Source organism: Drosophila virilis, chromosome X, assembly GCF_030788295.1.
Source record: "Drosophila virilis strain 15010-1051.87 chromosome X, Dvir_AGI_RSII-ME, whole genome shotgun sequence".
Taxonomy (NCBI): Eukaryota; Metazoa; Arthropoda; class Insecta; order Diptera; family Drosophilidae; genus Drosophila; species Drosophila virilis.
The window spans coordinates 19,335,165-19,361,920 of NC_091543.1; the positions used below are offsets into that span (position 1 = coordinate 19,335,165).

The window sequence follows — 26,756 nt, forward strand, 5'->3', positions numbered from 1 at the left end:
AAATTTTATTACGTGCACAAAAAAAATTCAGCTTGGAAGCTGGGCAGACATTGATAGACATCTCGTGTTATCGTTATCGGTGTTATCGATTAAATTTTAAACAGCGCACATTAGGCAACTCATCACGACGCACACTAGGCGACTGCCTCAAATACTCCACTGAAAGAAAGGAGTTGGATTTTGTGTGTGGATAAGTATATAGACATATGCATATACTATATACAAGTATATATATATATATATACCTGCCAGTGGATGATAGCCATGTGCATCGGCGCGATAGCAGCGCAGCTCATATTGAACAGTATGACCGTAATTACGAGGCTGGACATAGAAGCCTTCGACCACCAGACCATGCTGCTGTTGCTCCGAATAGAAGCCACGCTCCCAGCGGCGTACGCCGTTTGGCAGCGCGTAGCTGTGCGGTTGAGTGGGTTAGCGAGTGGGTTGCATAGGCTGCTGGCGGTGACTCACCCAAATACGTAACTGCCGTCCTCGTTGCGGTCGTTAAAATTGTCACGATACGGATTGTATTCCTGCTGTGGCTCCTGTGCCGCGTCAGTGTCCGTTTCCGTATCCGTGTCCGTGTCGGAGTTGGTGTCTGTGTCGGTGTCTGATTCGTTTTCTGTTTCATCGCTGTCCTCCTCGCTGGACTCTTCCTCGTCAGCAGAGTCGGCAAAGCGCTGTGCAGCCTCTGCGCCAGATCTGGGCGCCACAACGGCCGGCTGGCGGCGGCTTAGGACCGCCAATGGCGTCGCCGTCAACGGTGCCACAGCGCCAGTCAGCTGTTGCCCTAGCACTTGCCTAAGCTGTTCCCGCGTGCGCTGCGTGCTGTCGCCATCGTCGTCGTCCGCGTCGTCAGCGGCAGCTGCAGCATCAGCAGGATTTCCGTCCAAGATCTCGAAGCTTTCTGCGAAGGGCAGGGTGGGCGCCAGCAGCTGCTCTCTTGGCAGTGGCAATCTCTGTCCAAAAGTGGCCGCAATGCAGGCAAAGCTGATGAACAGCAGCAGCGGTTGCTTTCTGGTCTGCCCGGACATGATGCTGGGCTGATCGGGGAGGTAGGATGTTGGGGGTGAGGGAGCGTGTGTGTTTAATCCAGCGCTGTGATCAGCATTAAATGCGCTGCTCAGCATCAATTGCAACACATTTATATTAAGCTATCACAGAACCGCGTAGAGTCTCGCCGGCTGCAACAAATCAGCGCAGCAAATGCATAAATTTCTAAGCCCCATCTGCCAAAGTGACAGGTGATATGGCATTCATTTGCATTTGCTTTGAGCTGGCAAAGTAAAATAATTACAGACGGCGGACATCGGACAGCAAAGCATCGATGACGTGCATTATACGGTCGAAATATCGCATTTGCCAACTCGAAACGCTGAGAAATTCTTCGACTGGTTTTTGTTCTGATCTGGATTCTCCGACTGCGATCGGGATTTGTTTATGGGCACGTTCATAAACATTCCCATGCGATGAGCTTTTTGGTTAATTGGGTCAGGTAAACGGCGACCGGTTCTTCAGCGCTGCTCTGCTCTGCTCAGCTCAGGTGTGCCGCAAAGTGTCCCCAAACACAGAGTCTACTTTCAGGGGTAGTCACAGGCGTTGCTGCAAATCTATAGCATAGTTTTGGACATGCTGCTGTTTCGGTTTCCGTTCGTATTCTGTTTCGTCGACCAATTCAACAATTTTATTTCCTTTTTTTTTGAATATCCATACGTTAATTAGTATACTTTAGATTAATGGCCCGAGCACTCTCGACTTATGCACGTTTTGTATTAATATCAAATAATGTTCTTTACATAATTTTACGAGCTCAGGGAGTACAGGGTATAAACTAGTCGGGCACTTTCGTCTAGAACACACTTTTTTTTCATTTATTTTTATTTGTTTATCTGAACTTTTATCGATATAGCAAAGGAATAATCAAATCAGACTAGAGTCGAGACTGGACACACTTCGTGCAGGTGTCTCTTACAGATCAGACTTGATCTGAAATATTCTTTGGGCCAGAACACGCTCCAGCTATCATTACCCAATTCCCTATTCGCATATCATTTGGCGAAAAAAAGGTTGACCCTTCAAAGTTGTGCATTAAAAATGCTCCGGTTGCCGACGCACAAGCAGCACAAGAACGAACGGTGGGGCAGGGGTTGGGTTGCCTAACTTAATCTCAATTTACATTTAACCGTTTGCAATTATTAGGGCGGTCACAGTAGGAGGGGGGGGGGGGGGGGGGGGGGAGGAGGTGGTTACTCTGATTGTCGGTGTCTGCCGACTGCTGGCGGCGCTGCCAGAGTTGCCAGCATCATTCACCCGCAGCGATTTGTCATGCATCATTCATACACTTGCCGTGTTAATTATGCTGAAATACGGTCTATTAAAGTTTCAGCAGCTACGGCTGGTGGCGTACTCAACCACTTATACTCCGCAAATCGCTGCAACCTGCCACAGGGGCACTCTCACACCGCACACCGCACACCGCACACCGCCCACAGCCCACCTGCTAACACTTGCCTGCCACCCTTCCCTTCAGCGGCTAAAGCTGCGGTAAAACGTAATTAATGAAGGCGCACTTAAATCATTTTTGTGCGTGGGCGGTTCCCACCAACACGAAACGCGACAAAAGCATCCGCAACAACAACAACAATATCAGAAGGGACTTAAAAAAAATACAATTAGTTAACTAACAAGTGGGAAAGGAACCAACAAACATAACATAAAAAAATACACACAAGGGCAAGTACGCAAAATTGTAAATGTTTTACTTGCGTATACCCAGCAGATCGTGAGAGCTTCTTTGTCAAAAGCCCTATTAATTATTATTTATTATAAAATAAGTTACTCACGTACCCCCAAAATAGACCAAGAGACTTTTGGCCCCACATGATTAATTATTATGGATGATAAAAATATTCCTAAGAAGATATAATTTGATAAAATAATGCTTAAGTATAATTTTATATATATAAAAATAGAATATAATTCTTTACTATTCTAAAAATTAAAAAAAAAAAAAATATAATATATATATTCTATATATATTCTTGAAAAGAATTGTTAAAACATTTTAATATAATATAATACATATAAAAATTAAAAATGGATATTCTATATAAATACAATATAACAAGTTTATATTAAAACAAGGTTTTTGATATAAAATAGGTGAACCCAAAACCCAGTGAAGGAAAAGAAAAAAAAATGCAAGACCAAGAGCCAGCTAAATCGAAAATCTTAGGCTCAAATAAAATACGGCTAGTGAAAAGAAGTAATGATATAGTAGGATAGTTAAACCGGACATGGCCTGAGATAAGACTCAGAAGAAGTTGGCATACTATCTGCCTGCATTGTGCGTAGGGTACAAAAGGGAACAAACGCTGCAAGGGGCACCAGGCCGCGCGCTAAAACGTTTCAGTTTTTCATAAATATTCAAAAAGGTAGCGCACAGTGGCAGCGGCAACAACAATGTGACAACAACAGCTGCTGCAGGTTCTCCATTTGGCTGAAGCAGCTATTCACGACTTTGTGGAGCTGGTCCGCTAACAAGGCACAGGATTTCTCATTCGACGGGGACAGCTCAGCTCGGTTCAGTTCAGTTATTGCCTTCGTAGGTGTATTTGCTGCTAAAATATAATATATATATTCTTGTATAGTCATTGTATGTGTGTGTGTGTGTGTGTGTGCGCGTATATAAAAAAGGAGCAAAACTTTTTCGATTTAAGCAATTTGTATATATTTAGCTATATACAAGCCGCCTGATATGCTAACAGTGTGTCTGCCGATACTAGAGCTGAAGAGCTGAAGAGCGCCCAAGAGCTGAGAGCTTCGAGAGCCGACAGTCCAGGCGAGTCCGTTCCAAAGTTCCAAGGGACACCCAACAAAGAGCGCTCAAAATAAATGCAAATTTATATCGTGGAAAAGTTTTCAATTTGTTTTTACATTTTCTTTCATTCGTCGTCGTCGTCGTCGCTGGCAACACAACCTGCAATGTGCGCGTCCGGACACGCCCCCTTCCGACGCCAGATAGCACCTCCCGCTAAGCATTTTGTATTTTGCCAGCACAATTTGGCCATTTTTGTGCCATAATTAACGTGCCGCCAGTGCCTGGGGCCGCCACATTTACCATGCATAGACGCCGAGGTGGAGGGCGAGGTGGAGGCAACGGTGGCGGCCGAGGCTGAGTCTGTGCCAGAGACCCATGGAAACCCAAGGACACGTTCGTCCTATGCCTATGCCCGGCATAGACCATATTCTTGGTCAGAGCCGGAAATAAAGATGGACGAAAGCACTGTGCAAAATATTTAAGGTCTAAGCGGGACACAATCGAAATTCACAAATGGACTGCCATCCATCATGAAATCAATAATAAAATCAAGAAATTTGTTATATTTTAAGGTATATCAATCAATCGATTAGTTAAATTTCTTAGAAATATCCCAAATCTCTCGAGAATGTGCACAAATGTGGAACTGTTAACATATTATAAAATTTAAGGTTTGGTTCTAGGTTTCCACATATTTAAATTTCATTTATTATAAATGAAATTTCTTTTATTTCTATGTTTCCTTTTATGAAAATCTTATACTTCAAGCCCAAATAAAATGTTTGTTTTGGTTCGGTTCGTGGTCGATTCGCTTTTTCAGGTTTTAGCCAGTTCTTTTTAAAGCCAGCTTGCAGCTTTGCCCATGTTGGAAACATTTTCGTGCAGTGCATTTGTTGTTGTCACCCATTTTGGGCATTTTGGGAAAACAGCACTGAGAATGTTAAGGCCAACTGGCCAGGAGCCAGGAGCCAGGAGCCAGTAGCCAACCAAATGCCGCAATCAAGTTATTATTAAGTTTTTCTATTTATCCAACATAATTCATAATTTGTTTACAAAGCGTATAATAATATTAACGTCTTGTCTTGGCCATCGTCTCCAGCTTTAGCTACATCTCGGTCGAACGATTGCCGCTTTTGTTCGCAGTCCACCGCGCTGAATTTTGCTGTCAACCTGGCCAGATAATCAGTTAGAAAGTCGCTGACGACGTGAACTACTGCCACATCTTCTTCTTATTCTTGTCGCTGACAGCGTCGTAATCCCATTAGAGCGCCACACGGCGGATCCAAATGCGGGTCGGTGTCTGTTCCGTTAACTGGAAGTTGGAGCTTGCTAAACAGCCAGGCAGTTGGAGGCCGTGGTCTAAAATCGCATTAGCCAAACGAAAGCATTTTCCATAGTAACAGCATTTAATACATATATATGTATATACCATCCAAGTTTATTGTTGTTGTTGTTTTTTGTTTCTTGTTTTTGCATATTTTGTTTATGTGGCTCGACTTCCGGGCACAATGGTGCGTAGCGCGTTGCCAGCTAATTTTTTTTGTCTATTCGTTTCGTGAATTTCCTTTTCCACTTTACATTTGACACTTTTGGCCAAAGTGCACACGGTTGAGTAGTTTGCGCGGGTGATGCTGAATAATCGTTGAAATATAAAATAAATAAAAAATACATGAGGAATGCGTCGGGCCAAATGAGCAACAGCATCAGCATCAACATCAGCATCAGCAACAGTCTCCTAGCCAGTTTATGCAAAAGGGAATTAAGTTAATTGAGAGTCGGCGTCGGCGACGGTGACGGCGGTCCGGGCAACGTGTACGGCCCGCAGTCGCAGCCGTGCTATAATTGCGCATAAAAATGAAGCGATTTATATGCGCGTATTTTTAATGTTTCATAATTGCGTAAGCTCATCTAGACTGGGTTCGCGTAGGTTGCTAGATAAGGGATAACGCGGGTGCGCGAAGGGTTACGGTTCACAGTTCACAGTTCACGGCTTACGTTTTACGGCTTACGGTTTATACGTCTACGGCTCGCCGGCTGTCTCGGCGGCTGTCTCTCCGCAGTGCTGTGCCGCTGGCTCCGCTTACATTTCCTTCTGACTGCACAGCAAGATAAGTAGGAAAAGTCGCGCACAACAGCAACAAGCCTCATCTCAACTCATCTCATCTCATCTCATCTCAACTCAGCTCATAATTTTGCAATTATCACTTGCCTTGTACACAATTTCATCCAGTTGCTTGAGTACAATTTATAAGTCCTTAAGCTTACGATAAACTGATCACATTCGCGTTTGTTTTTTTTTTTTTAGAAATCATAAATTTCCAATTTTGCCAGAATAAATTTATGTTCCATTCTAAACAGCTGCCTATATATCGGTTGATTTGCTTATATCCTTTGAAAATCCCTTATTAAATATATATTATAAATTATAGCTAAACATTCAGAGAAAATGGTTTTTGCCTCGGTTCTGGTTGGAAACCAATGTCTTGCTTTTGGGTTCAGCTCGTGAGCCTGACATTCAACATTAATCTTCCCAATTTTAAATGAAACATGAAAACTTTGATCCAAAATTATGAACGATCAAATCCTCTTTGGAATTGGTTTGCTTAAGGCCCAGCAGCAATTTTTTTCGGAGATACTTCCTTCTGCCTGTTACATACATTTGGATTTTGCACAAATAATATACCCTTATACCCATTTTTAATGGGTTCAGGGTATAAAAAAATGTACGTCCAAAAGCGTTGTCCGCCTAATAGTAATGTACGTAAACAGTTTTCACTGTTCACATAGTAAAACACAAATTCTCAGCAAGCATTTTTGTTAAAAGAAAACATTTCAAAAATAATACTCCGAAGCTTCAAAATGGGAGTTACTTGTCTTACTTTTCTTCCACTGAGAAAAAAAGCATACTTTTGAGGGAAATTCGAAATCACCAAGAAAATAAAGTATCCATAGGTTCAGAAGTATATATTCATATATATATAGTTTTGTGTTTGTTGTTGCAACGAAGTTCGATCGACAACGTGTTGCATACACTTGCATAACTGCACAATGCCTAGATACGGCTCGTGTATGGGTATGGATGGAGGTAAAAAGGGGACATCGAACAATGGTTAATTCCCAATGTACTCGTGCAATACGGCCTCATTAAAAATAATATCAAAGTGATTAAATCTCAACTCGCATTACACTCAAACAATTTGCAGTTGACGAGCTGATAAGAACGTTTATTACCATAAAGCATAAAGTGCGTCGCTGGCTGTCTGTGCAGGCAACAAAAATAACAACAGCAACAACAAATGATAACCGTAAGTTATAAGTAATAAATAATGCGTAATTCATTTGTAAATTCAGCATTTAAGCTGAACGTGGGTGGATGGATACTCATTCGGTGGAGCATTAACTATTTGTATTCATTGTCCATGCCAACGGAATATTCATTATCACTCGCAATGAGCTCAGCTCGGCGGATGGTTGTGTGGTTGGGTGGTTGGGTGCCGGGCTAGACAGTAGGCAGAGTGGAGGTGGGAGTCCTCATCATTAAAATTGAAAAATGCCACTTTAATGAATTTATTTGCGACACTTAACGCAAGTGAAAGCAAACAGAGAAAAATGATGTTCATTAACATAAAAATTGCGCTTTTCGTTGTTTACCGCGCCGCGACAGCGTATTGACATTGCCAGTAGCTGCGAGCCTGCCGCTGACAATAGCAGTAGGCGTGGCAGTAGCAGTCGCCCATGGTAAGGGCAATGAGTTTAGTCGTTGCTGGTTTGGGTGGCTCTCGGCAATTGTCATTATCATTACCATTTTGACTTGTCGCCGTTCTTAAGTCTTAAGTTGATGAGTCAATATGTCAGCTGCTCGACAGCTCACGTAGCCGGAACAGCCCCGCCCCGTTCGCCTTTCAAGCCAAGCATTGTCTTTAAATGGAATGCTTAGCCTTTGACCCGTTTCCATTGTCTGCTCTTTTAGTATAAAGAAAGCAAATCGCTTGTAAAACAAAACTATTATTACATTTTATAAAGTTAAATGGCATTTTGATTGGGTCCAGTGTGCAGTAACTTATTTGATTTGAACACTTCATTATTTGCCGGATTCTGTTTGTTTCGTTTTTACGGCAGAAGCTTAATAATATATTTATACTGAAAAAAACAAAACTCGACTAGAAAATATTATATATCTTACCTTAAATGTTCCCACTCAAATTGTGCACCTTAAAATGTAATTTTTACTATTTTTCGATTCTTATCGATTACTTGGAAATGGGTCAAGCTATCGATTATCGGAAACACACTCGTACTGCGCGGACACTGGGGGACCACGCTCAAGGTCTCTAGCTCATATAGATTTTGCTTTTATATATACGGACTGACGGACTGACGGATGGATGGACAGACGGACAGAAGGAGAGACACACAGACATGGCTAGATCGACTCGGTTATTGATGCTGATCAAGAAAATATATAAATATCTTCGCACAAAACAATCACACCCTTTATAATCATTTTTAATGGGTGTAAGGCATAAAACAAATGATAAACAAGTAAGAGGTTCTAGTCGGGAGCTCCCGACTAGGGGATACCCTGAACCCTCTTCTTCCAACATCAAATGCATATATATATATTCTATTTTAGAAGCAACACATCATGTTTCGTGACTCTAGCTCTTATTATTTACCAAAATTGCCCCCAAAAACAGGATATCGATATCAATTTTTATCGATTGCTTGGAAACGGAGTATGTTATCGATTATCGCAGGTACTAGGAGCATCTACATCTAAAATTTCAAGTCTATAGCTCTTATAGCTTCTGAGATCCTTGCATTCATCATCGAACAGACGGACGGACAGACAGACGGACATGGCTAGATCGACTCGGCTCACGGACTAGTGCGCATAGAAATAGTCGGACGGAAGGACAGACGGACAAGACTACAAGAGTATATTAAATACTGTGTAAGCCTTAACAACAATGACCCACAATAATACTCTTACTAAATGAATATGTGTGTATTTTAGCACATGTTGCAAATCAATAAATATTATTGCATGCAATAGAAGTCGCCTTAATAGATGAGAAGAACGCTTAATAGCAAAGAAGCACTGTTGTGTGTGAACTATATAATTAAAGACGTTTAAGTATCACACCTAGTCAAGAGTTGTGTTTCAAGTCAAGGACAATTCAATTGTTTGTACACCTGAAGCTATTTCAACTGAAAACTCATCAGCTTCTGGTTGTTGGCAAGACACACTGTTCGCTTGCGGGCTTAAGTATCTAGCTGGTTGTACCTGACGTCCAGCGGCAAGTGGATGCAATGAACAAGCGAGCCATTGAACGCTTGAAGAACCAGACTGAACGGAGTGAACAAGTGCTTTTGTTTTGTGACATCTGGGCAGCTGTTGTTCTGCTGTTGATGTAATGACCGGAACTTAAGGGGCTTGAAAAGTAATTCTAATCAAGTTGATAAACAACGTTTATTTCGCTGGCCAAAGTGGTGGCAGTAGTTAACCCAAAACCGATGACTCGAAAGGCTACTAAGGTCGATTCGGCCCGTTTAGGTCAGGTCAGGTCAGGTCAGGTCGGGTCTGGTCGGGCCAGGTCAGGGCTGGCATTGCAATTACATAGGCTTAGCCTTTAGCAGCTGACGAGCGGCTACAGAAGCTGCAGTAGCTGACGCTTTGTTGCTGACGCCTCAGCTCGTGTTGCTGTTTGTTTTGGGGCTAATTCGATTGTTTAAGTTCAAGTAATGAACAGCATTTGTGGCCCAGACACACTTACACGCACACACACACAGTCATACACACACACACATATGCTGCTTAACGCTTCATGTCACGTGTGTTGGTGCTCGACTCCGACCCCGTTTCAAAACCCGGCTGGGGCTTTTGCGGTTAATTTGCGCCTGTCGAGTCCAAAGTCAACAATGGCGCTTGCAGCTGCCGCCGCTGCATCATCATGATTAGCATCAGCATCATCATCATCATCATCTTCATCAACAGGCACTCGTCGTCGTTGGCATTTTGGAAGTTTGTTTGCCACCCAAGCATTGGCGAACAATGGCGCTACCAAACGAATCCTCGGGCCTTCAGTTAGAGGCCTATGGCAGCTGCGAGCCACAGAGTGGGTCCAGCTCGTTGAGCACTTTGTCAGCTCTGTGGCCTTTTTAATGCGCTTTGCATTGGATTTTGGTCAAGCAGCGTATGGAATGAGCCTGAGTCTGAGCCTGAGCCACTTTCCGCATGCCGCATGCCACTTTCCGTTTTCCACATGCCACTAGGCGCATGCCAATTTTCATGCCGCATAATTTTGCTACATATTAATTGCCATTTGCCATGCTGAAATTAAATATGGTGCGGGCAGACCATACTGGCAACAATCTGTGTCCATAACAATGCCCAAATAATTGGGCGACGGGCTGAACTTTCCGGTTTAAGCCCTCAACAGGATTAGAGGGCTTTCTAACTAATGACATCCTATAAGCCAATTTTAAAATTGAACTCAAAGCCAATTAACAAATACATGATTATAATTCGTAATTGTTTTAAATACACGTTAAAATATTAGTTTTAATTTTCAAAACTAAGCAAGAATCATAAAAAAAAAATACAAAACTGGTCCGAAATCTCTCACACACATTTCTGCCCACTCAATCAATCTTCAAGAGAAATCAAAATATGTTTTCCATTAATATATATTTGTTTATTCCTGAATATTGCCTTGCTCAATAACTAACTTTTGATGTATTTCTAGCGCGAAAGCAGCTTAGATTCTGAATGAGAGGACTAGATAAATAAGAATGGGGAAAGAGAAAGAAAGAAAAACTAACATAAGCAGCAAGTGGTGAAAAGCTGTTTAAATTATTAGCACACATATTTGATGGTACTCAGGTTCATGAAAATCACAAAGCAGGGCGATTCACATTAAAGAAATAGTTTGAATAAAGTTAAAATAAATATAGTAAGTATGAGTAATGAAAACCTGTATACAAAAGTGATCCCCCATGAGTTTAAAACTTGTATTAAAATAACTTCCAAATTTAAATTCTATACATATTGGCCTCTTTAAACAATAGGCACACATTTTACAAAAAATCGTAATAGATGAGCGATTCACATTAAAGAAAGTCTTTTCAAACAGTAAAATGATCTGATACTAAATTTGATATCATTCATAAAGAGAAGTTTATTACTCCGCTTAAGTTATAAGCATAATGATTATCTGGTTCATGAATATCACATAGAAGGGCGGTCTGCATTTAAGAAAGAGAGAGCTTTAAATTAGCTTTCAATTTAGGACGTACGCGTGCTGGCCATATATATACAGAAAAATAAATTCTATACTTTTAAGTTTTCAACATATAAAATGATTCTTACCTTTGTAACAAGCACTTACCTCAGTAGAGCCCTGATTGCGCTCAGAATAGAGTATCTGTCAGTCTACAATTTTTTACTAAAAAGTCTTATATATGTTTCCTTTTTAACTCGGATTTATGTTCCGTTGAAAGCTGTGAAGTCTTGTTTACTCCATGGGCTGTATTTTATGAATGTAACAAGGTTAACTTATCATGTGGGTGGAACTGAAAGAGGTAATACAAAATTATTAGTAAGCTATTATTTCAGTTATTGATTTTGGTCTCCATAAAAAGCAAAAATAAATAAAACGCGATCTTTGATAGCCGTGAATTAGTTGACACCCATTTGCTACATGGAAGTAATTGGATTTGTGTGCACGGCAAACACTGCGCCTACAATGTGTTTTCTTTGTGTTGGTTGTTTGTTGTTACGCATTTGGGTTTGACAAAACTTATCAACTATGGCAGCATGTCAATGGCAATGATTACCTTTCGCCAGCTAAGCCACCGATATTTAAGGCACACTACTTGCTTGAGCTAGCGGCAACGACCCACTCACAACTTCATCGACAAGTGTCACGTGTGCAATAACCCCCCAACTGAGCAGGGGCCAAGTGTCGACAGGTGAGGTCTAGGTGAGGCTAAAGACGATAATATGGCTGGGGCTGGAATTTGGGACTGAGGATGTATACTAAGCGAAGTTTACTTTATGCTGCGTGCCTGTGCACACTAATTGATCTCAACGGTCGGATTAGCAGCGCAAGTAAATTGATAGCCTTAACGGAAAAGTTTGATGTCAAGGTGAGCGCCAACTCTACTAGCATTGCAGCACAAACACCCACACCCACACCCACACACACACACACAGACACAGGCACATAGCTTGTAAGTCTGCCAAAAGTTGTAACTAGAACAGTGTCAACTTCGCTTTGGCTTCAGGCTGGCGCACAGTCGAGCGGTTGTTGTGGCCCAACAAGTTTGGCGCGCGTAGAGAGGAGGATTTCCACTTTTGATTATCTACGGCTTCAGGTCAGCAATTACCAAACGAGCCAAGGCGGCAGCAGAAACCGCAACACACAACACACAACAGAAAACACAAAACAAAACAAAACATCAAAACAATTCAAACACTTGCGCCGCAGCAGCTGAGGCGGAGGCAAATCCGTCTGGGAATCAGACAAATGACTTAATTACTTTTCAAGTCAGTTAATTAGTGCGCGCAGCAGCGGCAACAACGGCAACTGTGTTGCAGTCTTGGTTAGCAGCTAAAACTAAGCAACAGCAACAACCAAATGCCGCCCAGGCAGACAGACAGACAGACAAACAACCAGACAGACAACTAGACAGACAGACAAATGGACAAGGGCCACTTGCATGTCCTGTTGGCCTCTCTGGGCAACCGCAAAGTTTAACATAAATTACAAGCAATAGAACAGGCTCATTTCAGTACCAAGAAATGACCAGCAATGGCCCAACTTTGACCCTTCAAATCATTAAGCTGCTATTTTTCCTTTAATGGCTCAAGGTCCTGCTCAGATGTCCATTGAACGACAGATCTTCAGGCTTTTTCTTTTCGTTTTTGTGGCATGTCTGTCATTTGGCCCGGTTGCCAGGGAGTCTTGCATTTAATTAAAATACAATATTACTAACTTGCAGTGTCCTCAAGACTTAACTACATAAGCTTAACACACACTAGACTGACCCCCGGCCACTTTTAGGAATTTCCAAATACTAAGTAAAATGTCAGTACAAATTGTATTCAATATATAGTGCTTTATGTAACAGGTAGTTGTTAGTTTAACTGTTAACTGTTATTCCATAAAAAATAATAATTTTTATAGAAGCTACTTGCACACAGTAAATCTAGACAAATCGATATCGTCCACAGTTTTCGGCTAAGTTCCCTATATAATTGGAAGCAATGCCAGCTGTTCTTTTACTGTTAAAGGCATTTTAAATATTTATTTATTTTATTTGCTCACAGCTTAAGGGTCATTTAATATTGTCTATTAAATGACTTTTAACTAGTAGTCAAAAATCTAGAGGGCTCTTCACCAAATTCTTGAAGCTGTACTTGTGCTGTGGGCAAGTATTGCCCAGTGAAGCAATTTCGAGTGCAACAATAAAGCTGTGCCACAGATTTTACATAATCTTTAATTAAGATTCAGGCCTGTTAGAAAAAGTTCAACCCATTTGCAAGTGAGATAACCAATAGTTAATCCATTGTAACTGAAATCATATTAAAAATATAAATTACAAAAAAATTGACACCGTATTAATTCAGGCGCCGCAAAAAAAAAAGGATTAAAAATAGGTTTTGTCAATATAACGAACACATTTCATTATTATTATTATTTTTTGTTGTCGTGATGATTATGCAAATTGCTTAAAATGAGTTGAATTGCGCTTGATGCAAATGCATTCATTGATAGTTAATGGAACTTGACAATAATTAAAATTGCATTTGAAATTCAAATGAAATTTGACTGCAATGAGCCCAAGTGATTTTCAAATTACTTACGAATCGTTTCAAACGATTTGTTAGCGTTATTTGTACATGTGTGCGAGTGGGTGTGTGTGTGTGTGCGTATGTGCGTGTGTGATTATTGAGCGTAAATCGAATGCAACAATGTCACAATTTTGCATATTTAGCTGATATTGCAGCAGCTATTCCAATTGTCAATTCCAACTGTGCGCATAAATTGTGAAATTAATTGTATTTTCCATATTTTGTTCTTTTTTTTTTTAATTTGTATTTGTGCGCAATTTGAATGAGGTCAAGTATGGATAATATGCAGGCATTGTGTGGGAACACATGAATACATAAATAAAGGAACGAGTTTTTGCAACAATCGGGCTCACGCCCACAATAGACCCAAAACAGCCTGAATCAACCTCTCGATGTATACATATACCCATTAAATACATTGTCTCCGTTTCCAGCAGCATCAGCTGGCGTGTCTTACTGCTCGTCCAATACCTTGGTTTTATAATCCATCCGCCTTTTTTCACATTTGTCCTTTGCTCCAGGCTCTCAATTTTTAACAGTTCCCCAAACATTATTTCATATTGAAATATTTTAACATACAGCAGCTTGAATGGCATTGAGGAGCATTTTATAACGCGCTTCGCAAGGCTATTTAATCTTTAACCTGTCCTCATATATGTATACCCTGTACGCGTTGAAAAAGATATATTCCTTTTATGCGAATGCATCTAATGGACATTGCCACCCATTTGAAGCTAAAGACTTTGTCCTTGTAATCTTAGCTCTTGCATGTTAAACTCAAAATAAATTAATTCTTCTGTTATTTCTTCAAACTCAAAGTCTAGTTCGTTTTTTTTACTGCTTAAATTCATTGTGCAATTTCCAGACAAATTTTTTTCTGTTTGCTCTAACTACTTAATTTGTTGTTATTTATATTCATCCAACCGATTTCCAAAAATATTTAAGAAATAAGCACACAATTGTTTAACAATTTGTTAGCCCAGGCAATGTTGAAGCGGAGAGTAAATACAGAAGTTATTGAAGAACACATTTGTTATAGTGAGCGGAGTGTGTGGAGGGCTAAAGAAGGAAGTATTACTAGAACAGCTGCTGCCTGGGCAGCAGGAGGGTATCATCATATCGGGCACTCACACTCTCTTTCTATCCGTCTTTGTTAATTATTTGTTTGCGTCTCGTTTGTTGCTGTCCTGATTGCTAATCCGGATTGAAGCTGGGCTCTCGTGCCAGTCGTTGGGCGGTGGGCGTGACACACCATTGCGTGCTTTATAAATACAATTAAATAGCCGGCATGCGAAACGAAACGTAACGAAACGAAACGAAACGAAGTGAAACAGCGTCAGATTAATTGTGCGCACTGTCAAATTACTCATACGTCCCGTTGCCGCTAAAGGTGCCAGGAGTCCGTAGCATAGTTTGGGCAGAATGCGAATGAATTCGCAGTGAAGGGTTAGCCGTTGCTTAATCGTAAGAATGCTTTATGTTCTCGCCGTTTGTGTCATTTACAGTTACGGGCCAGGTGGCGCGGCGGAAACGGGCGCTCGTAAATTACTCGAATAATGAAAATTACAATATTTACTCTTTAGCAGGCCCCTCGAGCTGCTGTTGCTGCTGCCAGCATTAACACGCACCGAAAGCTTCAGAAAACGCTTTCTTTGCAATTTCAACACATTAATATATATAAGAGAGTCGCTACAATCCTTCCACGGGCACACTTTATGGCGCGTGCTGAAAATCGTAATTTAACCATGGCATATATTAAAAATTCTTAAAAAAAGGAAAATCAAGCGGCAGTTGCTCAACCTGTGCGCCAAAAGTTCTTTAGCGTACATTTTGGGCTCGATTTTAAAATGCATGCGACAGACACGAAAGTTTGTCAGTGTTGGGCACAAAATTCTAATGAGCCTCGCTAAGTATGCCATGTAATATGACAACATGCGCTGAAAAGTATGCTGCATAATTTTGAAAACCGAGCAAATCATTTGCATTGGCGTTTTACGGGCATTTAAAAGACACTGGAACCGCCGCACGGACAGTGGACAACCGTGATTCCAAGCAGTTGTCGCCGCTAAAACTCACAATACATTTAGTGACAAGCACACACATATATATAAATTGAAACATATATATAATAAATGAGTTTCATTATGTACGGCGCGTCTTTGCGATTTAATTAAAGCGCAACTAGAGCACGGCGAACGCATTGGGTTGGCGGAGTCGAAGGGGGCCTGATTGCTGCCATTGCTTCGAAATGTTGTTTTTACGGATTTTGCCAGCGAGGAAAGCATCATCGATGAATTGTCGCTGGCGCAGCTTGTAGACAGCCATCGTGCACGTAATTTCCGTTTCCGTTTCCGTTTCAGCGAATGCCAGCCGAAGACACACGACAGCTGTTTGCACATACTTTAGACACACGCACGCACGCACACACACACACACACACACACACACACATACACACGCACAACCAGTCAGAGCTATGCAAAGGTAGAGATTCATCTACGGCTTACACGTGTGCTACTGTGCCATTGACTGCGAATCGGAGCGTGAAGGCCATAACAAGACTGATTATATTGAATCGAAGACTCAATTTTTACAATTGCACACGCCCATCCAGACACATTCTGTGGCTTGCCGAGTGTTGTCCTCCATGCCAGAGGAAAAGGGGAAAGCATAGCTGAGGCAACAATGGATACATCCCACAAATATGTTTTATCAAATCACGCGTGTGATGTCATTTATTATAATTCGCTTTGATAAGGCGGCGATTGGGCTACATAAGCCAAATTGAAAAAATAAGCTGCTTCTTCTGTACAAAATACAGGGTATGCAAAACAAATATACTACAAACAGGTGCATGCACTTGTACTTAGCTCTTTTCTAAATGTTTGCTAGTCAGTTCACATGAAAATCAATAAATTACGCGCTGCTATTTGGGACATCCGATATTAACAACTGTTGGCCAGGGGTTGCAGTGCTTACGAACATTTTTAGGAGGCAAACTAAATGATTTTTAAAGAATTTTATTTTGTAAAATTAGGAGCGTTATCGGAGCTCTAAGCAGAAAACGCTTGATAAACTTTATAAAATACCAAAACATATATGAAAGATGTTTAATAAACTGCAATACGATCTAATCCTTTCAAAGTAAACAGAAGTAAATGAGGTGATGTCCACGCTCAAAAAAAGGCTGCATAGACAGCACTTGTCTATTAGATGCCAAAAAATAGCTCAATCAGCAGAAAAATTCAACTGATGAGCTCTACGAATACCCGAGTTAAACTAGAAAGCAGCCGAACTAACAGCATTGTGCAAAAGCAGCAGCTAAATTTCTTTTAAACAGTTAAAAACAAATGAAGCAGCTAAGGGAAAAGTAAGAAAAAATAGCTTATATTTCCGCGCCGGATCGAGTCCAAGATTTTTGCTACAAATTTTGGGCATTTATTAATCATTCATTAGATTCATATGTAGGGCTTTGAGGTTTTAAATATATAACCAACAATTCTTTGACTTTCATTTTCCACCAAAAGTGCGTGGAATGTGCGAAAAGTGTGAATCATGTCTAAGACACAGCTTCTCAAAGATTCTTTGCAATGAGTTTGAGCTCAAAACATCATCCACAAACTGTTGTTCGTTTTTTTTTCACCCAGTAGGGTAGTAGAGAAGTGAAGATGTGAAATGAAAGAGTTGGGATCTGATCGGATGTTAAAAAAAAGAAACATTGCATGCCACTTGCTTAGCCAAATCTCCGTCTTAGCGTCCACGTTCGACACATAAGGTAAGCACAGTAAGCATTTCAAATTCCTGGCTGTAATCACCAGCCAGTTGGTCAGTCGGGATACATTAAATATTTATAAACATATGCATGTATGCACATGCATGCATATGCACAGGGCTGCAGCGAGTTTGCATATTGTGTGGCTGCATAATTTGGCTGAAATAAAGAAGAAGGAAACATAGGCACCGCCAGTGCTAGGCAAGGGTGCTCGAGGTTGGAGTAGGAGCTCCACCAAACAGTATCTAAAACCGAAATCAAAACCATTTCCTTGAATGCAAATGATGTTCCGTTGGCCTCTGCCCGGCCTTAGCTTCCAGGCACCCAATGAGCATGTCTGAGTATTTGCAGTCTATGGATATTCTTGCGCATGTACGCTTATTTGTGGTCCTATTCGTACTGCTGCGTATTTCGATTACCAAACGGATGTCGCGACATACCCTCCTCCACCGCACCAACCTCTCAACATCTTTGTCTGGCGGTGTTCAGTGGTTTACAATTACCAGTAAAGTTAATGGCATGCACATACCCAAAGTGTTTACAGTCAGAAATGGGTGTATCGACTCAAGCGATATGCAGCTTAAAATGTTTCAATATTACTCTGAATGTATTAAATATTGTTAAAAAGGGTATTATTGTTTAAAGTGTATATAGATGACAGGAGATTGTCCGAGTGCTTCTGAATCGGAAGCAAGTAAAGCTACATACTTGTAAAATATCCTTTCATTCTTTGCATTTTCTTTTAAAGACTAGGCACATCGCGATAGATTTCAGGGCTCGAGAAAGCAAGATTGCTTTGTAGGTTCTCGTATGGTATACTATTACTTTTTCCATACCTCCAGCCATTCCAACTAGAATTGAAGAAAAGAGCTCCTCTTTACAGGTAGAGGTATGCTTGGGCCTAAGGAAGCACAGCTGCGTGTGTGTGTGTGCATGTGAGGCAGAAGGTGCGAATACGTTTTTACAGACGGCTTTTTCAGGGCATCTTTTAGTCGGGCACTCCTTACTAGAGCATACTGCTTATTGTTTTAATATTTTTTTCTGTTTCTTCAAATGTAATTTCATTAAATCTTGACGCTAATCTGTAGCAGCCACAGTCAAATATGCAAATAAACAATTACAAAGGCAGCAGCAGAAACAACAACAACAACAACTTTCAAACGCAGACAATCAACAGTCAGTCGCAGGTGGCAAGGACCCGAAAACCGCAGTCCCAGCCATTGTCATAATTTTCTTGGGCTTAGCACACACGCACACGCGCACCGTACCCACGCACACCCACGCGCGCACACACACACACACACTGGGAGAGACAGAATGAGCTGCCTTAAGATGTTAAGCCCGTTTGGCATTTCTTTAATTTGGGTGGGGTTGGCTGAGGGGCAGTGGAGGGTTGACAGCGCGAGGCATCTGCAGCATCATGGCGTGCAAATAAAAGCAACATTTAGAGCAACAACAAGTGTGCACACTCACTACATGCGTAATTACGTAATCACACCGTCAACAACAACAACAGCAACACGCATTGTCATGCCTCGCAGTGGCGTGTTAAGCCCCAGCTCAGCGCTCAGTTCGGGCCCAAGGCTGGGGGGATTCAGTATTTGGTGCGTCGGAACTTAGGCTCACACTTACGTCTATTTGCGGTGGCTCTCAAACCGTGTAATTAAATTTTCCGCCATGACGAAAACTCTGTTTGTTGCGATTAAACGGCAATTGCTGCTGCTGTTGTTACAATTAAAATAAGCCGAACATACACTAGCCTAAAGTCTCTGCCTCTTCAGGGCAAAGGCCTAGTTAGACATCGATGTTTTGAAGAGCTTGTGCGATCTGAAGACAGTCTTGTTGTAGTATGAATACGAGCTATAAGGCGACTGAGATCTGCTTGGTTGGTCAAAGTCTGTCAAAGTGCTTCAAAGTTGGGAGAGGATAGCGATATGATGAGTGAACTGTACTAAAGTACAGTAGTCAGGCCCAGTTGGATTTCTGTTCACCCATTTTTCGGCCTCTTTCCTAATCAGTGAAACATGTTTGTTCCAAAAAGTATGCAGCCTTCGCGTATGCGGCCGTTGATACTCATATCCCGAAAAGTGTGTAATCGAAATTGAATTCACATAAAAACCTGTCAAAATAAGTTTGACACCTATCGGAAGTTAAACCAAAGATTGTTATGCAAACGCTTTCGTCTAACATAACATTCGTTAACTGCAGCAAAAACTAAAGAAATCAGTCAATCAATCAGTTCCTTAATTAGTCAGTCAATCGGCAAATCAATAAGTCAATCAATCAGTCTGGAAAAACTATTTTATGGAAATAAATTGAATTATTTGATTTCCATTTAATTTTTTGTATGTCTTTTTGAATCTTTAAAGAAACAGCTTACCCATAAACTGTGTTAGCTTTATAAATTTCCGATTATGTGAAGTACATGCATATAACATATAGCATATGTTAATTAGATAATTCTGCGCTCAAGGGTCCGATTAGAATTATTAGTATTTTTAATCGGTTGTAACTTAATGCCTTTCTATCTTGTTTTCTTTTCTAAGAATGGAAAATAACTTTGTGCTGTGCTTTTTAATTAAAGCTCGTATCACATGGCGTATGAGCAACGTCCAAGAAATGGGATGCCTGTGCAAGGCAAGCCCTGGCAGCATTTGAGAAATGCTTTGCGACTGCTACTGCTACTTTTTATCGCTGCTGCAGCATGCCTGGTTACGCTTTAGCGGTTATTTAAATTAGCGTTTCAGAGCCAGGTAGCGGTATGGCGGCGTTCTGGCCAACACAATTGGCCATTGTCGGTGTCATTGTCATTATCATGACCGTCATTATTGGCGCTGGCAGCCTTTGTTCACCTGCCGCCCACTCTCCGTCCTCCCACTGCCCACCTACGTGGCCTGATGGCGCGCAATCTCATGCATATTTCATCAACTCTCATGGTGACAGCAACAAACAGGAGGAGGAGCAGCAGCAGCAGCAACAATACTGACGCCAACAACCATTACAATGCCAGGCAACAATGGCAGCGTTAAACATCAAATAAAACAAAGAGGTATTTAAAAATTAAATTAAAGTTAAAAGCTCAACAAATAATGAAATGAGCAAAATTTGTTGTGCATGAATAAAAAAAAAAAGAAGGAAACCATATAAGAAGGTTCTAGTCGTAAGTGCTTCACTCTGCAATGCCCTATACTCGATAAAAAAAAGTCGTTGAACTATATATAAAAATATAATATAGATGAAACATATCTACTTTGACAGCACTATGAAAGAATTTTGAGCAGAACTATGTAGCTGCCTGGTTAGGAAAGAACTTAGTCAAGCAAATGCTGCCTACATATATTCCATTTAATCAAAATGTATTTCGTAATAGACGTCGTTTCGATGCTCTCTTACAAAATTGTCGTTTTACAGCAGAACTTTGAAATCGGATTGGTTGTATAGAGAACTATCGAACCTGAACCTGAACCGAAATATATGAATAGAAAATTATTTGGTTCAAATCAAATTTTTTATCTGTATATTCTCGGACTTTTTTTCAAAATGAGTCAAAGTAAATATCTAAGATTTTCATCCAGAAGCGTTAGACACTTCAAAGCGTTTAAAAAATCCGATTCCCATTTTAAAAGTAATAATACTTTCCTGTAGCCAGAAAACTGTAACCTGACTATCTTCGCTTTACTTTTCCGACGCATCAAGAACATAAATAAATTCAGTTTAGAGCACGCCAGCTTCGTGTTACATACATTTGCATAATATTGTTATGCCCAGTTGGCGTATATTAATGGGTGCGTGGTATAAAAATCGTGGTGACAATTCAATTAAAATATTTTTGCATACAATTTCATGGCCTGCCAAAAGCCACTCGAGCAGCCGCAAATTGAAAATCCCGCCCAGCGGACCGTAGGGCGCACGCCAGGGGCTAAGGGAAAGGGCATTGTAGATCTGCATATGTACATTTATGTATGTGTGTCAAAACCCACAGACATCCGTGCGTATGATGGCCATGGTTAAGTGACGATTCAGTATAAATGTGTTTGTATATGTTTCGTGTCTGTGTGTGAGTAGTAACTCGAATGTACAAGCGTTTCGGATGTAAACTATTTATTTGTGGTACTGAAATTTCAGTAAAAGTTGAAAGTGATTACCATCAAGTCAATTGTTGTTCGATAGAATTTGACATATTCACTGCCACGTTCGGAAAAATGGGTGGAAAAACGCTTGGATGGATGGTTTTACAGTTATATATAATGATGCACTCACCTGTAAATTCACACGTACGAATCGTTGATCGTCATCTGGCAGTAGGCGTAAGACAAACTTTTATTTTCCTGTAAGGCAAAAAAAGTTATTGCTTACTAGATTAAAAATACTTTGAAGTACATCGCTTTTAATGGTTAAAAAGCAATTCCATAACTTAAAATCTTCAAAAGCTTAAGAGTTGGAGTGAATAAAAAAAGACTATTGAAGAGCTGTTCTAGAGATCGATCGGGGAAGTCGCAAAGTCTGCTATTAATAATTTAAATTTAAAGGACTGTGAAAGAGTATTAAGCTGTCGCTTTAATCCAACTGCAAAAATTTTTACTACTTATTTTTTCGCTTTTGGTTTTGTAAATAATAACAATAAAAGAAGAACGTAAGTATTTTTCTGCAAGACTCTCACAAATTGTCCACACGGTAGACGTGTGTTTCGTGCGGTTCGCATTTGGTTTTTTTTTTTTTTATTTTCAGATGATGTCCTGTTTCTGTTTCTGTTCAGTGTCCAGCTAACTGCGCCTGGTTGCCCCCACTCGAGGCCATGTCGACTGTCAATGAATGTGCAACGGGAACGGCAACAACCGCAACAACAATAACAGCAGCAACAACAAGAACAATAGGAACAACAACTGTATTTGCAACAACAATTTGCGGTTTCTGACAGTCCGTCAGACATAGTTGATAAACTGTTCACCTCTCTGTTTGGTTATTGTCGCCGTTGTTGTTATTGTTCCTAATGTCGCTGTTGTTGCTGTTGTTGCCATTGTTAGCTGCCTGCCACGTTTGCTCTTGGGCTGTTAGTGCAACATATTTGAGCTTGCGGCTTGCCATTTCAACCACTGTGGCACAACATACCTGACAGCCGATGGGCTTCACAATGCATGCTGTAAGTATGTGTACGCGCTCTTGTCAATGCCATTTCAAGCACACCGCCTAATTCATTAGATATTGCGTTATTCGAATATGCCTTAAAGGCCAGGAAAATTGCTTAACATCGGTGCTTAATGTCCGATCTTTCAGAAAACACAAGTGTATTTGTTCTTTTGTGTTTCTACAAGCAAAATCTTGGTAACGAGTTCGGCGGACAGACAAACGGACACGATAAGGTCGTTAGTAAGGCTGAGATTCACACGCACAGACGGAAAATGAGTGAAAAACCAACATCTGCAGTGAAACATTTGGCTAGGAAAATGCTACTTTATAGCAGCCAGTATTTGTGGAGTCTCAAGTCTTCAACTTCTGTTGATCCTGAGAATGACTTGGGTATACTGTGTGAATGTAGTCTAGCTTATTTTATACATAGTTAAATACACTCTCTACTAACGAGTAGAAAGTAGTCTTTGGCAGAGGTGCAAATGTTGTGTATGCATTCAAGTGTGTGCGTGTGTATGTGGGTGTGTGTGTGAGTGATAAAGCTCAGTTGTCAGGTTGTAAAAGCATTTTGTAAGTCACAGTCGGTGCTCCGACACGCGTCACAGGACACCTGTGTAGCAAGCTACTAATTTGTATACCCTGAGCGCATTAAATGTGTTTAAAAAGAGAGTATAATGAGTTTCTGCAAATGTATGTAACAGCCTGTGTGTGTCTGTCTGTTCGTCCGTCAATCTCGGAAACTACAAAAGCTAAAGGCTTCTTAAATCAAATATACATTCTCTTAAGCCCTGCACAAAACGAGTTTATTCATTTTTGGCGACAACTCCAACAATTTTAAATTATCGATAATTATCGATTTAAAGAGCTTTTAATACCAATTGTTGCATTGCTTACATATATTGGAAATATTTCACTTTTTGGATTCCCCCACATTGATTCTAGAATTGGAAAATTTGCCCTAACGATTCGATTAAGATCGAATAATACAACACCAAAGTTTGTCAAGAGTTCATTTCCAATAGGTAAGGGTAGAAGAGGAAGGTGTGTGTATGGAATGAATCTATAATATTTTGTAACCCAGCATCGGCTGGGTTCAGGGTATATGTGAGTCCTGCAGTCCCGACTGGAGCACTTTCAATTGATGTTGATGTTGGGGGCATGTTTGTATTAGCCGCATTCGGGCTGGACTGTTCATGCAACTAGTTGCAATTGGATTGCATTGGATTCGGTATGTTTTGCGGGCCTCAATTGTGCGGCACGTATTTCACGCCTTCCTGTTATACATTTTTGAAACGCACAATATCAAAATTTAGTTGTGCTCTGCGCGTAGTATGTGTGTCTATTTGTGGCATGCAGCATTGCATTTTAATAGTTTCGAGCTGCATTCGAACATGGCCCAAAACTGACTTTCGGTTACAATTTGATGCAGCCGCACAGGTGTGGTAGCTGGGGAGGGGGGGGGAGGCGGCTGCGTACAGTATAAACAATGCAAGTGGCCGCCGCAGTGTATATTTGATTATTTTTGTTGCGGCCACTGTCATTGTTGTTTTAATAGCCGTAAGCCATGTTCTGTGGCCAGACACACACCCCTATCTCTGGGTCCTTTAATTATGAATCGACCTGCCCCGCAGTAGCAGCTGTCGAGCCCCAATCTCTCACCGCCCCGCCGCCCGACAGAATAGGACATGTACCTGACGCCTGCATTAGTTAGTCCATGTTTGGGACAATTCATTTTGTAGGAGCTCTTGATTACACTATTTCAGCCGAATGTCTGCATAATGAACTCCATTCGAAAATAATCGAAATGCGCAAAACAGAAAACAAAAAAAAAAAAAGTCCAAAAAAAAATAACAACAACGTTTGATTGAAAGCCTTGAAATTGCTGCACCAGAGGTCCATTTCTCGGCGTGGCGAGTCGTGCCTGCCTTGCATTATAAATGGGCATATAATTTGATCTGAAAATTTGATTTGTATTCTGTTTCTCATTCGAGCAAAATTACAATGCATTCGGATTTTATGTCCAGACTGTTGTTTTTTGTTTTTGCATAATGTGCAATACGAGGGCTGTTTATTTTGCTGGCCTTTAATTTAATATACTAGGAGAGGTCTAAAGGACTTTTGATATGATATTGCAAGAATTATTTCCCTCAAATTCTAGACATTACTTTTGTCACAATTTCCATTTTTTGTAGAAAGTACTAATAAGTTAAATTTATATTTTCACCCAAATGAGTGAATTTCACACATCTATACAGGTTTTTGCTGTCGTTCGATTTATATAAAAAAAAACACATTATCGACATGGCTCACGGTTTTATAATCCATGAAAGACGTTTTTTTATTTAATTCCGAGCACCAAAAGCTTTTTTCCTCTATTTTCCACTCAGTGGGGTGGATTTAGCTAAAAGTGAAAGCATTTATAAATATAAATATATATATATATAACCTTTCCAATAAGTTTAAAGATTAAACGAAACTAAAGTCCAATATTCACCCGGCGGCGTGGATTTTCGGAATGTTGTGAAAGCCAACTCTAGACGAATCAAATCATTTAGCAAGAAGTCCTAAAGGGTTTGGTGGAATTGTAAGGAACAAAGCCATGTACGCATTGGCTTGATTTATATATCTAAAAATTATATTTCCCTTGAATTCAAACAATTCGTGTCATATTTGGAAGTGCAACCAGCTGCAGGGCGTGGAGCAGCTTCGGCAGCAACAAGCAGTTTCGTAGCGGGAAAGATGAATTTCCTTTGACAGCTCTGGATTCTGACATTTCAAGCATATTTCATTAATCAAGAGTCCTTGCGCAGGCAATGCCACACAAAAGACAGACTTGATCGACTCGCAAATAACCTGTACAGAGCTCGCAATAAAATGCCAAGGTTGAAATTCCACTGAGGTTAGCTGGCGTTTAGCCTTGCAGATAAGCGAAGAGAATTCTGAAGCTAGTCAATGCTGGGTTTGGTAAAGATATACTGAAAAATAGAGAACTTGTCTGATATATTAGTTCAATATATCTTGAAAAAAAAGAACTTATATTAGTCCAACCTATTTTCCACACGTGCGAATGGAATTATCCAAGAATTTAAAGTAAGGCAGCAACAGTAAAACTGTCATGAGCTTGGAGTCGATGGTTCTTCTATGTATGTATCAATGCTTTCCACACATTTTTCCACACTTGCGAGTGGAATTATTAAAAACCGCTGTAAGTGAATTAAGCTCTTATGATTTGGGCTGTGTGTCACGCATCAATCAATCAAGCAGTCAGTCAATCAGTCAGTTGTGTACATATGATTTAACGCACCTTTTCTTTGAAGCTTGTTATACCCTATTGCCTAATTTTGTTGCGTTTAGGGCATAATTACTCGATAGTAAGTATTCGTTCTCGAGTGACCAATCGAGTACAAGGGTATGTCGGAGTCCTTTGTCAGGGCAACAATTGTGTCTGTGCGCGCGTGTGTGTGTGTGTGTGTGTGAGTGTGTGTGGGTGTGTGCTCTGATTGGAGCCGAGTTGTATGGCTGCAATGCAAGTTAGTAAAGTATCTTATGGATTAATTAATAATTTTCGAGAATATTTTGCACACAAGCGTTTATTAATCTGCAGCTCGACGCAAAATGCCCTTAATTGAGCAGGTGTGTGTGTGTGTGTGTGTGTGTGTGTAGATACGTTGCTTAGTTGCTATTTAATGAAGCTGCAATGCAATATGCATCGTTGCAGCCATTGTGATTGTTGCTGTTGATTGTTATTATTATTGTTTTGCTGCCCCTTCGATTGTCCCTAATCACACTCGGAGGCATTCCAAATATAATCTAGCGGGGGAAACTCACTCGAATATTTAATGTGACATAAATGTACTGGAAACAGCATAAGCATGGTGGATGGGGGGTGGGGCGAAAGGCGGGAGGCAGATGAGCTTTGTAAAAGTGCGAGAGCCAAGAACAAGCCAAATCCCTATTGAAACGAGCAACAGCTGCTGCTGCTGCTGCTGCTGCTGCTGCTGCTGCTGCTGCTGCTGCAGAATGTGACAACCTTTGACCGTTGTTGTTGTTGCAACTCGCTGTTCTTAGTTGTTGTTGTTGTTGTTGTTGTTGCTGCTGTTGTCCAAACTACAATCGAGCCATCGTTGCGGCTGCTGCTGCTACTGCTGCTACTGCTGCTGCTGCAAAAAGCATTC

At 40.8% G+C, this 26,756-nt stretch overlaps 1 protein-coding gene and 1 long non-coding RNA gene across 2 annotated transcripts in view; both read right to left on the minus strand.

The window, feature by feature from the left end:
• Positions 1-1,511, minus strand: LOC6637071 (uncharacterized). The gene is made up of 3 exons (XM_002060450.4): positions 475-1,511; positions 246-418; positions 1-159 (listed from the first exon to the last, which is right to left on the minus strand). The coding sequence occupies exons 1-3, from the start codon at positions 1,131-1,133 to the stop codon at positions 83-85; spliced, it is 909 nt and encodes a 302-aa protein (XP_002060486.2). The 5' UTR covers positions 1,134-1,511; the 3' UTR covers positions 1-82.
• Positions 1,512-11,218: 9,707 nt separating this feature from the next.
• Positions 11,219-26,756, minus strand: part of LOC138911195 (uncharacterized) — a 76,264-nt gene continuing 60,726 nt past the window's right edge. The window contains exons 2-3 of the long non-coding RNA XR_011416588.1: positions 21,715-21,782; positions 11,219-11,398 (exon numbers count right to left, since the gene is read on the minus strand). This is a non-coding gene — a long non-coding RNA (uncharacterized lncRNA). The remainder of the gene's footprint in view (positions 11,399-21,714; positions 21,783-26,756) is intronic.